This window comes from Harpia harpyja, chromosome 1 (assembly GCF_026419915.1).
Source record: "Harpia harpyja isolate bHarHar1 chromosome 1, bHarHar1 primary haplotype, whole genome shotgun sequence".
NCBI classification, from domain to species: Eukaryota; Metazoa; Chordata; class Aves; order Accipitriformes; family Accipitridae; genus Harpia; species Harpia harpyja.
In genome coordinates, this window is record NC_068940.1 from 52,622,945 (window position 1) to 52,638,726 (window position 15,782).

Consider the following 15,782-nt stretch of genomic DNA (forward strand, 5'->3'; position numbering starts at 1 on the left):
AACACCTCACGTGCCTGAGCAGTTTTATTAGGAGCCATTTTTTAAGTTTTTAATCCATTGTGGTTCACTGTTCTCCTGCTCGCCCTACAACTGTGAGATTTCTCTCTCTCTTGCTCAAAGCTACATATGGACGAGATCCACAAACCAAGGTCACTGTCCCAGAATAGGAGAAACAACATTTGCTCCTACCTCTGTTAGTAAGTCAGAGTTTAGTGACACTTGTAGTTACAGATAAAGAGCACTTTTAAAGCTTCCTGTATGGTTCCATCCAAGATATACCTATCAAGAATCTGCCAGTACCTATAGCACACTGCTCCCCATTCAGAGGAATACAGTAAAAAATAGCAACTGTATAAATATTTGATTAAAAATTCAATGGTATCTGGAAGACATAAGGTGTTACTTGAAACAAGGTAAGTTTTCTGCTATGTTTTATACATCACACCAATGTGTGCACTCACAGCCCAGAAAGCCAACCATACCCTGGGCTGCATCAGAAGAAGCGTGGCCAGCAGGTCGAGGGAGGTGATTCTCTCCCTCTACTCTACTCTGGTGAGCCCCCACCTGCAGTACTGCATCCAGCTCTGGGGTCTTCAGCACAGGAAAGACACGGACCCGTTGGAGCAGGTCCAGAGGAAGGCCATGAAGATGATCAGAGGGCTGGAGCACTTCCCCTATGAGGACAGGCTGAGAGAGTTGGGGTTGTTCAGCCTGGTGAAGAGAAGGCTCCGGGGAGACCTTATTGCGGCCTTTCAGTACTTAAAGGGGGCTTATAAGAAAGATGGGGACAGACTTTTTAGTAGGGCCTGTAGCAATAGGGCAAAGGGTAATGGTTTTAAACTAAAAGAGGGTATGTTCAGACTAGATACAAGGAAAAACTTTTTATGATGAGGGTGGTGAAACACTGGCACAGGCTGCCCAGAGAGGTGGTAGATGCCCCATCCCTGGAATCATTCAAGGTCAGGTTGGACGGGGCTCTGAGCAACCTCATCTAGTTGAAGATGTTCCTGCTCATGGCAGGGAGGGTTGGACTGGATGACCTTTAAAGGCCCCTTCCAACCCAAACCATTCTATGAGTCTATGAATTGAGAAACACATGCACCATCATACTATATTCTAAATGTGCTCATCAAATGTCTAAAACATTATTACTGCAGTCAAGCTCAGACAAATGTATGTACTGCAGCAGGCTACCGACCCACGCTTCAACAGATTCTATCACAGTTCCCTGGAAAGAGATACAGCAAAATCACAAGCAGCTGTAAGATCTTAGCAATCTATATAGAACGTAGCAAGTCTCAGCCTATATAATCCTTTGCTTCCCAATATAACCCAATGCTTCCTAACATTGACAAGTTCATACATACAGAGCATGTTGAATAAAAATTACTAATCATTAAAATATATCCTGACCCATCTGAACCATGGAAGCTTAACACAAGTCTATGAAGTTGGCCCAGCTTGGAAAAGGCAGAATGCACATGATTTCAGTGAGCATGCACTACTGAAATCTCCATAAATACAAAAAGTGATTTACCTTATATGTGATACCTATATCATACACAGTTTGAGAAGCAAAGTGAAGCACTCCCAGCATTCAAATGCTATGTTCTAAGAGCCAAAATTTAACTATTTCTATGAATAGAAAAGCATTTGGGAAAAAGCAATTAAACATCAGTTCACAGGGAAGAAACAAGTGAGGACTGGGAAAGATTCAGGGGAGAAACAAGAAGAAGAGCTGCACACAAAGGGAGGGAGGAGAAGGGAAAGGGTGATTAGTGAGATAATCAAAACAGGAATTATGCACAAAGCAGGGGAACAAGGACAAAACAGGTAGAAGAAAACAGTGGGTATAGTGACTCAAAACGAAAAGAGCAGCTGGTTTCAGAGGAAAATTAAATGTGAGGCAGAGCAAAATTCAATGGCTTGAGGTTTGGGGTTTTTTGCCCCTCAAATCACCTGATTTAAGCCAACAGGTCAAATTACTTTTTCGATCACATTTCTAAAAGCGTACATGCTATAAAAGTGGCTGACCAAACTGCCACACCACAGATTAACCTGCTATGGACAGGATGCCCAAGAAAATCAAGTATGGACAACGTGAAGCTAGAAGGACAATTCTCCCCATCACTGCAGATACAGCACTCAGGCATAAAAATCTTACCTCTTCCCTGATGTGTTCTACTTGCTCCTCCAGAAACTCATTTCTTTCTGTCAGTGATTTATTCTTCTTTAACAGTGACTGACCAATCCGAGCAGCTAATTCTAAGTCCCGTTCTTTCTGTGAAGCATTAAGAAAAGAAAGATAATTTCAAATTTTTTGTTCACCAAAGGATCAGAGGGAGGTTAAAATTGTCATGAAAGGGAAGGAACAAGTACTTAAATGATAAAAAGACTTTCTTCTTCTGTGAGGGTTTGTTTGGTTGGGTTTTTGCCAATTTTCTTTTTCTATTCCTGCTTATGTTACACCCACTTTATTCAGAAAAGACTGACCCATACAGAGTTATTGAACCATAAATGAAAGCACAGCTTCAACATCTACAGTAAAACAATGTAGGTGAAACCAGATCTGGTTCTCTATTACAGCTTTGAGAAACTACTGAGGGAAGCTATTCCATCACCTAGTTATACCATTTGCAGAATGCAATCACAAGAGCTTTAGAGGTTACATTTTAAAGAATTCGGAAGCACAGTAAAAATACAAAAGAACTTAGGCATTTCATAGCATTCTTCAGTTTCGACTTGCTCCACCTTGAATTAAAGGGCAGTAAGCTGTGCAGGAGCCGAAGCCGATTCACCAAAATGAAAGTTCAGCTCCTATCCTCTTTGTGTACATACATCCATCAGTGCTCTCATACAAAAACAAATCCTAGCCCTTTCCTTTCTGCAGATGCCCAAATCTACTTTAAGTGGTTACTCTCATGCCATGCTTGGCTCCTTCTTCCCATACTTGGCCCCTTCCTTCTTTATGGGAAATAACCCATCTAGACAGTTCACCACACGTACCAATAAAAACTAGAAGCTTACCCTGTTGATGACATGTACCTATACATGTCTCAGCTTCTGCAAAGCTGAGATGTGGGATTGTAATCTGCCTGGGAAAGGATGATAAACTGCATAAAACTTTGTGCCATTCTTTAAGCATTCCTATTTATCATTTTCAACTACTAGATCTTTAAAACAGTGGGCAAATGGCGCTAAGGTTAACTCCCCACTTGCCTTTAGTTCAACACCATTTCAGGAAGAGTTTTCTCCCTGTCACTGAAAACAGTTTGGGGCTTATTTACTGCCCGTGACAGCCATCCAGGTTTGATGACTAAAAGCTACCTTATGTCATGTATACATTAATGACAAAGCCCACAAAACCTATGGCTACCGATCACATGGATTTGAAGTCAATGAATTTGAATGAAGAGGCTTTCGTAGTGGAAAAAAAAAGAAGTTATGTAATAAACAGTAAATAAAAAGAGAGATTATTGATCACTGCTGTATTTACAAATAGCATTTTCCAAATGGTTTCTGAAGGTCAGGCTTATATTTGCATTGAAAGCTACTAGCATTATCTGGCCATAAAATCTTTATATAATCTTATGTACAATCTTTCAGAACAATAGGTCCCACAAAGCTATCCAAAAAACGTTTTGGTTTACATCTCAAGCCAACTTATTGTTCAGTCATTTGGCTCACCTCATAAATACGAAGTGGAAAAAAAATATATTGCTGCAGCTTTGACTCTACAGAGGAACAGCTGTCTAGCAGCAAGCTTTCTAACCTCAAATTTGAGGAACGTAAGTGTATTTCCAGGCTCTTTAATTAACCTTTCTAGACTTCCTACACAATTTTTAGCAATTCAGCTCTAAATTTCAGTTTGGGGTCAGGCCTCTTACAGTGATAAGGAACTGATTTATTACAGCAATGTGTTAAAAAAAAAAAACAAACAAACCAAAAAACTGAAGCCGGACACATTTACACTATTATTAGAAAGGGATGAGAAAGCAGGTTCACAGAGGAATCTGCTCCTATTCTTACCACACACCCAGACAGGCCTGGTGTCACTCCTTTTGCTTAGTTTCAGGGCAATTGGCACAGATTTTCAAAACATCTGCACACGTGTTGTTTTGAGATCTTCTCTTTCTTATCTCCCGCCAAAATGCTGCACCTTTCACCCTGCCAACTTTGTAGCACAATCATTTGAAGCTTGCCAACAAGACAGACAGACAAGGGTAGCTTTGGGTTTTTTTTCTCGCTTGTGTGTGTGAAGGTAGCAAAAGGGGTTAAACCTTAAATTCTGCAAACGGATGTAATCTCTTGTGATAACCACCATTTGCAGAACAGAAAAATGAGCTGTAAGTGCACATCTGCCTAAGAACAGAGTGATTCAATCAGAAATGATGGCCAAATAAAACAAAAAAAGCTCACTGAAACTATTTGTTTTACTGAAGGTTCACCTATTACATGCTCCCCCGTTTTTCCTTTGCTATCATCCAGAAAGGGAAGTACACCAGAAGCTTTAAAACAGTGGCTCAGCAAGTCCTTCTAGCATTGCTCCCATGAGTGGGATTTCTGCATCTATAGACATTTGGCTACATGGACTCAGGGGAGGAAACAGGTTGGCAGAATGCTACATTATTACTAGGAGGAGCCATGGAAACAAATGCGAGTAAATCTCAGCCAAACAAGACAAAGGGAACAAGACACAAACAGGTAACAGACTGTTACTACAAGTTAATGGATTACTCCAGGACAAGTCTTTTAGGTAAAGCATCAGTTTTAACTGATTTTTCACAGACAGTTGTTTAAACAAGTTCAGCTCAAAGCACAAAATGCAGGATTTTGTACTGCGATCAGATGTATCAAGCATAGGTGGGAGATGTCAGCATTCCCATGCTCATTTCCTAGCAGAATTAGACGAAGAACGGACCACTCAATGTATCTTGGCTAGACACACCCCATTTTTGACATTACTACTGCAATAAGCAAGAAAATAAATATGCAGGATTAAATTACACTCAGCCATGAACTAATACAATTTAACAGTTTTCACCTAAAGGAATTCCTCATAAACATTATTTGGAAAATCACTGCTGAAGTTTACTGTAGAAAAGCTGCTAATTTCAGTCAATTTATCATGATATTTATTGAACATAAGCATCATAGCTTGAGAGTTGCTTTTTGACATTTCTTGAGTGCCAAGGATTACAGCAATAACAATTTACATAACAATGGTATTAAAAAAAACAACCAACTAACCCAAACCAACAAAACATAAGGCAAGGAAGAAAAGGTTTGGATACAAATGGAATATTAGATATATTCTAATTTTGTGTCTATGCACTTCTCTGGGAAGACATTATCTGAGATAATAATTATGAATACAAGACTATTTGTGAACTTTTTAAAAATTATTTTAAAAGAGAATAAATCCAGCAATAATGATGCTATTAGCTTTACTTGTACTGTAAAAATATGTCTCATTTTAAGATGATCCCCCCCCCTCCTTCATTATGGCATATATTTGTCCAAGAGCAAGTTAAATGGCCTCAACTGAAAAATAAGCACAAGTAATGAATCCACATAACAGAGGTAAACAAATGACCCTTACTTAGAAAGAATATTTACCTTACCAATAAGATAAAGTGTACATACACTCAGAGCACTTATTCCTCCTCACTGAAGGACAGTCTACCAACAGTCTTTAGTAGTGGTACCATGTAATTTCTGTACTACTTTCTCATACTGCGTATGGGTCCTTAAAGAGATGTAATACTTGCCTCTTCAAGAAGACGTGTAACAGCATCTATGTCATTGTATGTTTTAGTCATCTGGCCCACTCTTTCAGCACATAAAACTGTGAGGAAATAAAATAAAACATTAATCATATTGGCAATACTATTAGGGGGAAAATATCCCTGTAAGAGTTTAGGTTTGCATAAGTTTTCATCTTAAAACAACTTCTGTCAATTTTTGGGTAAGTATATCAAAAGCTAAAAAACCCCCCCCCCCAAAATAATGAAAGGTTCAAGTTAAACTGAAAATACAAGTGTTTCTCTTTTGTAATGAGTATTTTCTTTTGTTATTGGCAGCACAAAGAGTTAAAATGTTAAAACTTTCTTCTCTGAAGAGGAGTCTTTTGCGTTTATGAAAAAAATAAACAAGGAAGAAGTGAAAACAGACGGTCTTAGATACCTAATTAGGATTCTATCATGTCACCTAGAGAGTTACTCTGTGAATAAGCAATTCCAATACTGTTAGTAACACTGTTCAACATAGTATCTTTGTGTCATATTAAGTTGATAAGAACTGGGTTCTCTGGTATGAGACAGTAAAGTAAATACAAAATAATAAACGATTCTTATAATATCCAGACCACACCATAGTGGCCACAGTACACTCATTAAAAATATTTACTTAGACTGGATGAGATGATTAATCACTAAGGTGGAACCAGGAGTTTTGTTAGACTGAATAAAGTATGAGGAAGTTTAGTCTATCACCATAGGTGATCCTTTAAGAAGCTACACTGACTTATCCAGAAGTCTGCAAATTTTTGAAAAATCCACCAATAATCAGAGGAAACAACAGCGCTTTCTGCTCTACCCTTATATTCTTTTTATTTTCAGCTACACCTATTCCTCAAACCCTGTAATTCTGGGAAAAAGGGACTGTTAGTTGAGTTGATCATATGGACTACGGGTTATCAGGCTGCTGTAGCACAAATTGTTATTCAGGGGATTTACCCTTGACAATGTCAGTTAGAGCTCAGTCTGACAGATTAGCTAATGTTGCTCTAGCGCACATGAAGGCTGGGGGCGGGGAGAGACAGTTAAGGCCTAATAAGATTTAAATGGGGAAAAAAAAAAAGTGTATTGAGTACAGTAACGTTACCAGGAGACAGTTTGTCACACTAAGGAAACAACACTACCCAATTTATAAATATACAGTCTACATATACATAAATATACAGTTGACCACCACTACGAAACATCAATAATGTATCAAATACAAAGGTACTTAGGTATCTTTCAAAATGTTGGAGGATTTTTTTCCATACCTAAACATCAGGAAGTTGCTTAAACTAGGGCAAGAAGTACAATTTGTTTGTTTATTTCCCGTTTCTCAAATTCTATTTTTGAGGATCAAATCCTGAAACTATTTACAATATTTGGTGACATCAGTAGTGCCAGTGAACTCCAAAGAATGCCATTCAAAAGTATTCAAAAGACAATGACACTTTTCTAAATAATTAAGTCTGAAAGTGGTAACAGTAAAAAGTTTACATTTCAAAGTAATAATTTGACAAACATTACATAGCAATATAAAGAATAACTATACCACTGCACAAGCAAAAATATAGTGCATCTGTAAACCACAAGCTATACTAGTCAAAAGCAGACTAATCAGGATTCCACAGAAAAAAAATTGAACTTGCAGAGAACATCAGCTATAATAAACAAAGGGGTTAAATAGAAGCTTTGCATAAAAGCTTCACATAATGGTGTCACATCCAGAAGACTATTCACAATTAAAAAAAAAAAAAAATTAACATTCCTGTAAACCCTATTTTTTTTTAAACATTGTAAATTCATAAGTCATGCCATAACGCATTTATCAGAAACCCTGATGCCAGCAGGTTATTTTCCAAAACAATTGTACATTAAATAATTCCCTTGGTTACAACATTCCCTCACTACTATAAAATAACTTTTGAGATTGTCATTAGCAAACTCATTTTAACTCCATACTTAGCACTAATAATCACCACTGATTACAACTATGGCAACCTCACACCATCCTAATTCAGGTCAATGTATAACCTTCCTAACATCCAAGCTGACAAAAGGATGGTGCTCCCACAGAGAGAATAAAGCCACTCAGCTGGGAGAGTGATAAAGGTTGATTCATGAGGCTGCTCGCTCGGCTGTTCCTTCAGAACTTGCCATTTAATCTTTAACGCGGCAGGGTAACACCACACCCTTATCGCAACAGACCTATTACTAGCAAAGCAGTAGCGACCTGGTCACCAGTAGCTTTTATATCTCAATTTCCATCAAACTTCTGTTGGTCATTGTTAAAACAGAGGTCTTCATATACTACTCTGCCAATGTGGAAGGGTTTCAAAGCAGAATGGTATCTTATGCACCCTCTTCAACGTCCACGTGGAAGCAAAATTCAGTAGAATGCATATGATAAAACGCCTCCTCCAGTCAACTACCTTCTATTGGCACTCAACATACAATACAGCAGAAGCACAGAGCTACTAACTAAAAGGAAGGCTTTCCTTTTGGAAGGAGGGCAAACTTGCAGAGAGGTGTTGCTCTCCATCCCTGAGAAACCAAGGCTTGTGGAAATGAGAAGGTGAAAAGCGAAGAGAGAAAAAGCAATTCAGAAGCAGCATTAAAAAAACCTCAAAACAGTATCTCAGTATGTAGTTATTCAGCCTCCACAGATACAAGATAACATTTGGCCAATTGCTAATGCAGTGATTTTTATTTCCTTAGCATTCAAAAAAATCTACCAGTGAGTAAGACACTATTTTTTAATGATCATTTTGAGCTCTGATCAGTGAAGTATGGAGGGGAACTCCCCCAAAAAAACCCTCCACATCTCTAATGGATTCTGCATAGTAGGTTTCTAGCCTGCTGGAGTTTCTGATGAGTATGAAAGCCTGGTAACACTACTGTAAAGATAAAACAAGAGCAAATGAAGGACAATGCTCTGTAATACAAAACCTACAGTGCCAATTTACTGACCTCTCTCTGCTCACTTGCAAATCAGTAGTATTTTTGCTTGAGGGTGATAGGAAGCACAGTGTCTAAATGCATGGATGCATGCAAACATCCAAATCAAATACACTTTGCACCTCTCAGTTTATGGAGAAGGTTGTTAGACAATAAAGAAAGAAAGAAAAATTAAAAAAAACAGTCTACAGCAAGTGGAGGGACCACAGAATTCCAGAAACACAGTTAGAAAATGTGTTTTGGTAACTCCTTTGAAACTAATGTCACGGATCCAAAACAGGAAACAGCCAAGAAAGCTTCTATCACATTATTTTCATGACAGCATATAATACATGCTACCAGGGACATATTTGCGGTTCAAACTATTTGTTTTTTTAACAGCCAAACACACAAATGGACAAATGCTACACAGATGAAGTATTTCCTCTGCCTTGAAGTACCTAGCACCATCTTCATACTGTCTTAAAGCTTGCAAATTTATGGGTACCCACATTGCTGTGTTTCCCAATGTGAGTACAGCTGAAAGGATGTACTCTGCATTTATTTCTCTTCATCTATTTAATGCAGCATCTGACAGGAAGCTTCTTGCAGGCTCTGAGCTCCACACTGACTAAAGCACTGATTCCCAAGCTGAAGATGCTCAGGAAGAAAGGAGGAAGGTATGTACCTTCCTGGATTGCTCCCTGAAAGTCACACAGCCATCTAGCATGCTGCTTAGAGGAAAAGTATGCTTCCAGGAACAGGAAACAGCCATGGAAGGGAAAGGGAGCAAGAATACCACTGTTGGGAGCTGCTGCAATGAGCTACCACCCACCAAACAGGGGATTCAGGTGGAAGAAAAAAAAGAAAGAAAAAAAATAAAAAGCACAGGAGCCAGCAGTCAGAGGTGTCCTCAGCCCCTGCTCCCTGCACCCCTCCTCGAGGCAGACCCCTTTTTCATTTCTGAGACCTATCAATCAGGGACAAACTAAAGAACTAAAAGAGAGCAGCAGCCATGGCTGAAGAGGAAAGCCCAGCTCCCACTGCTCTGCTTCCCATATATTTCCAACTACTGGGAAACAGAAAGGGGATAAGATGTTACAGTAAAGTTTCACTTTTTGGGCAGATGATACTGACCTGTATAATTATAGAGTCTAACAGGGAAGGCCCTAGTGCATGCAGATTTCCCTGTTACCAAAATTTATTTCCTCAGAAACTACATCAGGATAAGGGAATACTGTTCATGGAGCACAGATCTCTGGCAATTTTAATACTGATGCTTCTTATTGGCAAGGTGGCAGCAGGGGACATTGCTTTTTTCATAATAGTTCCCTACCCAAAGCCTTTAACTATGACAAGGCCTACTATATTCTTGATCAGTCATGAGAAGCCCTGCCTCACAAATAGCATCCGTCTCCCTCTGCTCAGAGCTCTGTCCCAACACTGAAGATAAGATCACAAGCTCATCGCATCCTAAATGTTGCATGTGGAGACATACAGAACAGAGACAGTAACACTGACTGGCCTTACTGCTGGGTACTGCTTGGCAAACATTGCCAGTCGTAGACCCTGGCAGACTCGGACTACTCAGCTCATGTTAGTTTAATTTCTGAAAGGCTCTTTTTGCACTCCAAGGATAAAGCACTTGCTAAAAATCACAGCTTCAGTTCTAGAGCCACCAGAAGTTATGCTCTGGCACTGGTTACTGCGAGCACTACGTCGACTTGAGCCAAGCACATGAGGAATTCTGAAACTGTGCCACATTATGTATATTCCCTTTCCAATAAACTCAGGAAAACTACACCTAAAATGTGCCGTCAGCTCTGTTACTGAATCAGACTAGAAAGATTTTACACGTTTAAAGATAAACATGGTAGCTGCTCCTCCACTGAAGAGGAGGTTTTGGCAGCCCTGGCTAAACTGGGGCAGAGGCTTCAGGTCTGCTGTTGCCTGTCACATTTGAGACAGCCCTAAGAGAACATGTTCATCTAAAGAGCTTAACATTTGGAAGAGACTACTGTCACCAGAGCTCGAAAAATGTGCTTCTCAGGCACAACCGGCTAGAAGTCCGAATTTTAACACAGTGCACCAGCAGTTCTCCCTGCCTCCCCCACCGCTCCCCGAGTGGAGGAGTGGGCCGGTCCCTCCAGAAGGCACACAGGGAGTTCAGCGGGTGGCTGTCACCCTGGCCAGAGCGATAAAGAGCGGTCACAGCTTGCCAACCGCTTCACAACTGTCAAGTCACACTGTGGGCAAGCTCCACGGAGGAGGCTGGAAGAACATCCTCTTGTGAGTGATACACACTCAGTCAGCAAGTACATATTAGCGCAGTGAAAAATAACTACCCTAAGTTCAACAGACAATGACAATAGATTTTTTTTTTTCTTTTAAATGTTACAGCGCAACTTACTGTGATTTCAATGGTGTAGTTTGCAAGTTAATCTTTTAATATTAAGGGGCAGTTACTGATTCTTCTAGAAGACGAGATTTTATCTTGCCGTTTGAGCTATGGTTTGAAGGGTATTTGTTTACTGCCATTTCTCTCATATAGTATTCAAATAGCTTAGTAAATCCAATATTAAAGCCTCATATACAAACCTATGTTATTACTTAATTGCAGGTTTGGGAAAAAACTTTGCTGTTATTTCTTTTCCAAAGCGTATGCCGAAACACTGAGATAGGTAGCCTTTTCAAAGTACTTCCTCTAAGCAGGGCATGAACTGCATCGAATTTTCTTGGGGTAAACGAAGAAGCAAGTTAAAGGAAATTTCAACAAGAACATCACACTATTCTATTAGCATAAACAGATCAAATGTGGTAACTTGGAAAATACAGCCACAAAGTAAAACTAAGGACATAAGGAAAAGAGCCTGGAAAGAACTCACCATCCCCTTAATGCATACACCATATACTGATACAGCCTAGCATAGCTCCTCTGTTAAAACTTTTCTTGCAAGATTTTTGAATATTAGCCATTGAATTACTGTCTTAACATTCTCCTCCATCTGTTTCTTGCCAAGAAATGTCTGGACTGCAGTCCTTGCAACTAATAAATGGGTGTAAAGCTTAAACCAGGATCTGGACTGTCAGTCTTTCAAAAATCCTAAAATGAAGCTACAAGCCTATGTTAAAAGCCACTCATTGTCAGCTGTCTCCCGTTCTTACATACGTGATCCTTTCCTATTCCACCTCTTTGGGAGGGATTGGCTGTGCCTAAGTTTTCAAGAATTACTAGTCTCCATCTTCTTTCTTTAGTGTTTAAAGATTCCAGAGCCCTGTATGGCCTGCATTCCAGTCAATGTCTTTGTAAGGTAAAATAGGTATTTTACATTTTCTGGAAGTCAGACCCTGAGAGTGCCTGAACTTGAGATTTTAACAGTGATCATAAGGCTTTTTTTTTTTTTTTTTTTTTAATTAAACTTGAGCTAGATTCTCAGCCTGCATTTATCCAGTACTTTAGATAAGGAGGACTTTTAATCTAACTGTTACATTAGCAAATTTAAATAGTAATGACTGGCTGCCATCACAGGTCCTAAACGGGTAATAGTCTTTTCCTGTCCCACCTGCAAAAGCAAGGATCAAAATACAGCCCAGTTTCAGGTTTAACTGATACAACAAATCACTAACCAAATAAAACCGACAGGCTGTTCTTTCACAGCTCAGGTTCTTTAATCAACAAAAACTGAGTAGACACTATCAACAGATATCCCTGCACAAAGTTTCACTGCAGTCAGCTCAAAGACCAGCTTATCAAATGAAGAGTAAACATGTTGCTGTCGGGCAAATTTACAACTCCAAAGCAACGCACTGACTCTAGGACTGTTCTGGCTAGACCTTTATGAAGGTGCTTCGCGTACTCATCAAGAGACCCGATTCTGTAACGCTGCCAAGCATTAATGCTAGTTCTGTGACAGAGGCTCTAGAAACAGGACTGCGGGCAGTCAGTCAGAGGCTCTAAATGTCGGGACAGGGAAAAACCTCACTACATCAAAACAACCGTGGAAATAATAGACAAGTAGTGAGTACACATTCTGCACCTGGAATAGGCCAGTTAAGGAGTCTTAATTACACAATTTTTACCCCCTTCTTTTCAATAACTATAAATGGTTAAAGTGAAGCATATTCTCAGACTTTCCCTTTCTGATACCAGATTTATAGCCAGATATGGCTAAAATGTTCCTTTTGTTCAGCATGAAAAGGCTACATGCTGGTATTTCCATCTGCTTTACTTATAGAATAGATTGACTCATCCCCAAGAGAAATACTATTGCTTGTAAGTGCACCCACGTGCAAAGATACATAGAAACACCACATATCATTTAAGTGCCTCTGTATCACTACAACAATGAGTGTGTAGATGACCTGAATGTATCGGTGGAGGACAGAAGGCATTTCAAATACATACTGAGCTTTTGAGGGGAAGGTACTGTAGAAAAACAGGGCTAAATTTACCCCAGATGGAACTCAACATTTTTTTTCCCCTCTCAAAATCAACAAGAACAGCTTCAGACTGTACTTAGATCTGGATGAAAAGTAAAGTCAGCGGGAAGAGTAAGAACAGCTTGATGTATGTTTCAGCAACCATTGAATCACTTAAAAAAAAAAAAAAAAAAAAGGAATCAAACACAAAACAATGCCAGTTGGCCTCTCCTGATAAGTTTCCTCCCCACCCCAATCCCCAGTTTTAAAGTTTCCTTTTACCAGTATTCTCTCTAGCACCTTTCTATTTTGCATAGACACACGAGTTATCTCAGCTTCCTTCAGAGACCCCAACAGGAGAGATAGATAGTTTATTGACTGCGTATGACTGAAATCCAGGTGGAATATCTGATTCTGAGGAAGTCTCTACAGGAAAGTCCTATGCAACAGGATTCAAAGAGCATGTTTCATCCACTGAGGCTTCGGACACAGGAACTCTTTCCCATGAGGTGAGTAAGGGTGTAAATTCACAGCAGGACACATTCTCTGTGCTAACAATCTTTCAAAGCATCCTTACAGCAGCTTTATGATGGTGTATTTGGAAGTACCAGTTCTCTACCATAAAACTGCTATTTTAGAGCAAAATTTATAGCACGTGAAGTAACATAAAGAGCACATTTAGCTTTTGGTACCTGAAGCCCTGAAAAAGATTGCCAGCCTGGCTGGAAGCAGCCCTTGAATGGGTACACTCTCTATACAGCAGGTGCACAGGAGGATTTTCAATGCACATACATTCTCATTCCCACCCTAATGGGCCAGTTGCCTGCAATACTCCAGGTGTCCATTATTTCCACAAAGTATGGCAAGGTTTTTGGGTTGTTTGTTCTGTTGAATGGTTAAGTCACAAGACCCAAAACTTGGATTGCTTCTGTCTATGTGTTTTCAAGTTCATGGATAAGCACGAAATCATTGCCCTGTTCTGCTACTCATTTTTAGAAGTACCTGTTGGGAATGACAACCTACCACACAGAGTTTTGTAACACACACACATACAATGTACATATAAAAAAAATGCACTACAATTCCAAAGAAAGATAATTTCCCAAATCCAGTTTCATTATAAAAAAAGGTATTGCATAGCCTACATCTGTTGATCATGTGTTTCTTCTTTAAAGAAGTTTACATAAATTAAGATTCATCCTATTCATATGAGTATTTTCTTAGTCTTTCATCTGAATGTACTGGCTACGCATTAAAAAAAATGTAAAATTTAGTAGATTTAAATCCACAAATATCACTCAAATCACTTATATGTTGCCATGTGCTAGTACCATAAAAGTTTAAAACCAAAAGGTAAAAAGTACCTTCTTCCAAGATATCGAGGCTCTGCCTGTTAAATGTGCGTTCTCTCTTATTTTCCTTTTCATAGTCATATTCAAAGCTTTCCTCTTCGTTTACCAACATTGCCAAAGTTATCCCAGATCGACAGTGTATGATGCTTTAGTCTCACAGGAGATGGGAAGTCATTCCCTTGCAGGCTGTATTTTTGGGGAGAGCAAAGCAAGGTCTCCACAAAGCAGGATACCATGTTTCCTCACTCACATGCTCAGCCAGGGAGCTCCTGAGCAACTGAGTATTTGTCCTTAGCGCAACAGCTTTGTGTTATACAGATGGGGTGGAGGAGGGAAGAGACCATCTGTCTAATAATTACTAGAAGATTTATGTCGTTCCTCATACCAGCTCTGAGGGTAACCCGTTTTTGCTCAACAGCTCCACTAGCATATTTCAAACAAAGTAGGTGGGCAGAAAGCCCCCTCCTCGGCACTCCTCACCTCTGCAAGGTTCTCCCTCCTCTGCCCCTGCTCTGCCAAGTGAAGTGGTAGCTTCCCACAAGCGTCTCGGCAACAGGGAAGTCCGACCAGGCTCCGATCGTCCGTCACACCTGGTGAAGGGTGTGCACCTCCACTGAGTTAAACCACCTCTCAAACTGCCTAATGCTGCAAGGAACACATTTCACTGGAGCAGTGAGCAGCCTAAGCCTGTGCACATGCACATGCCAATCCCACCCAGCAGAGACCTTGAAAGCTGCGGCTAGTGTACAACAGTGTGGTCCGACCGCAGCATCCATCATGCACTAACACTGCCACGTGAAGAATTAGGCTGGGGGGAAGGGAGCTTTTTTATTGCTTTTACAAAAAAGATTATGCTTGTACAAAGCATTTAAATGACCTATCACATCAGCTGTCAAGTACCATGTTTTCCACAGTCATCTTTACTATTCCTTCAGCTGCGGGAAACACCTCAAGTCCACACATGGCACCCTGGAGCATTTTCAAGGGTGTATGTATCTCTTCGCTGTTCAACAACAAACAACACTCCTTGTGCTCAGACCTCTTGGTTTCCAACAGGCTGTGTTTGCTAAACTTGACTACACATATAGGGCAGGTTAACTTTCTTATTTAACTTTTTGCAGCTATAGATATTTAGTGTTTGCCAAGTTGCCTCCCTTGCTTTCAACGGTAAATAGGTGCCCTTTGCTGCTTGCAGAAAGCGTTCCTATCTGCATCACAAGGCAAAGCAGTTGCAGGCAAAGTGGGGGCTCTGCAAGGCAAAGGCAGCTCATCACCCTCTGAGAGGACGTAACTG

The 15,782-nt window shown here is 40.0% G+C and overlaps 1 protein-coding gene across 13 annotated transcripts in view; it reads right to left on the bottom strand.

Annotated features, from left to right (window-relative positions):
• The window catches only part of TRAK1 (trafficking kinesin protein 1), a 138,883-nt gene that overhangs the window by 35,579 nt on the left and 87,522 nt on the right, over positions 1-15,782 (bottom strand). For 11 of the 13 annotated variants that reach the window (XR_008236262.1, XM_052794290.1, XM_052794266.1 and 8 more), the window contains 2 exons: positions 5,772-5,848; positions 2,165-2,281 (listed from right to left, as the gene is read on the bottom strand). Coding sequence is in view for 12 of the 13 variants with exons in the window: in XM_052794266.1 (XP_052650226.1) it covers positions 2,165-2,281; positions 5,772-5,848 (194 nt within the window). In the remaining variant the exon portion in view is untranslated. Of the gene's footprint in view, positions 1-2,164; positions 2,282-5,771; positions 5,849-14,500; positions 14,701-15,782 lie in introns of those variants that run through there. The other 2 variants (XM_052794299.1, XM_052794316.1) reach the window with 2 other exon arrangements.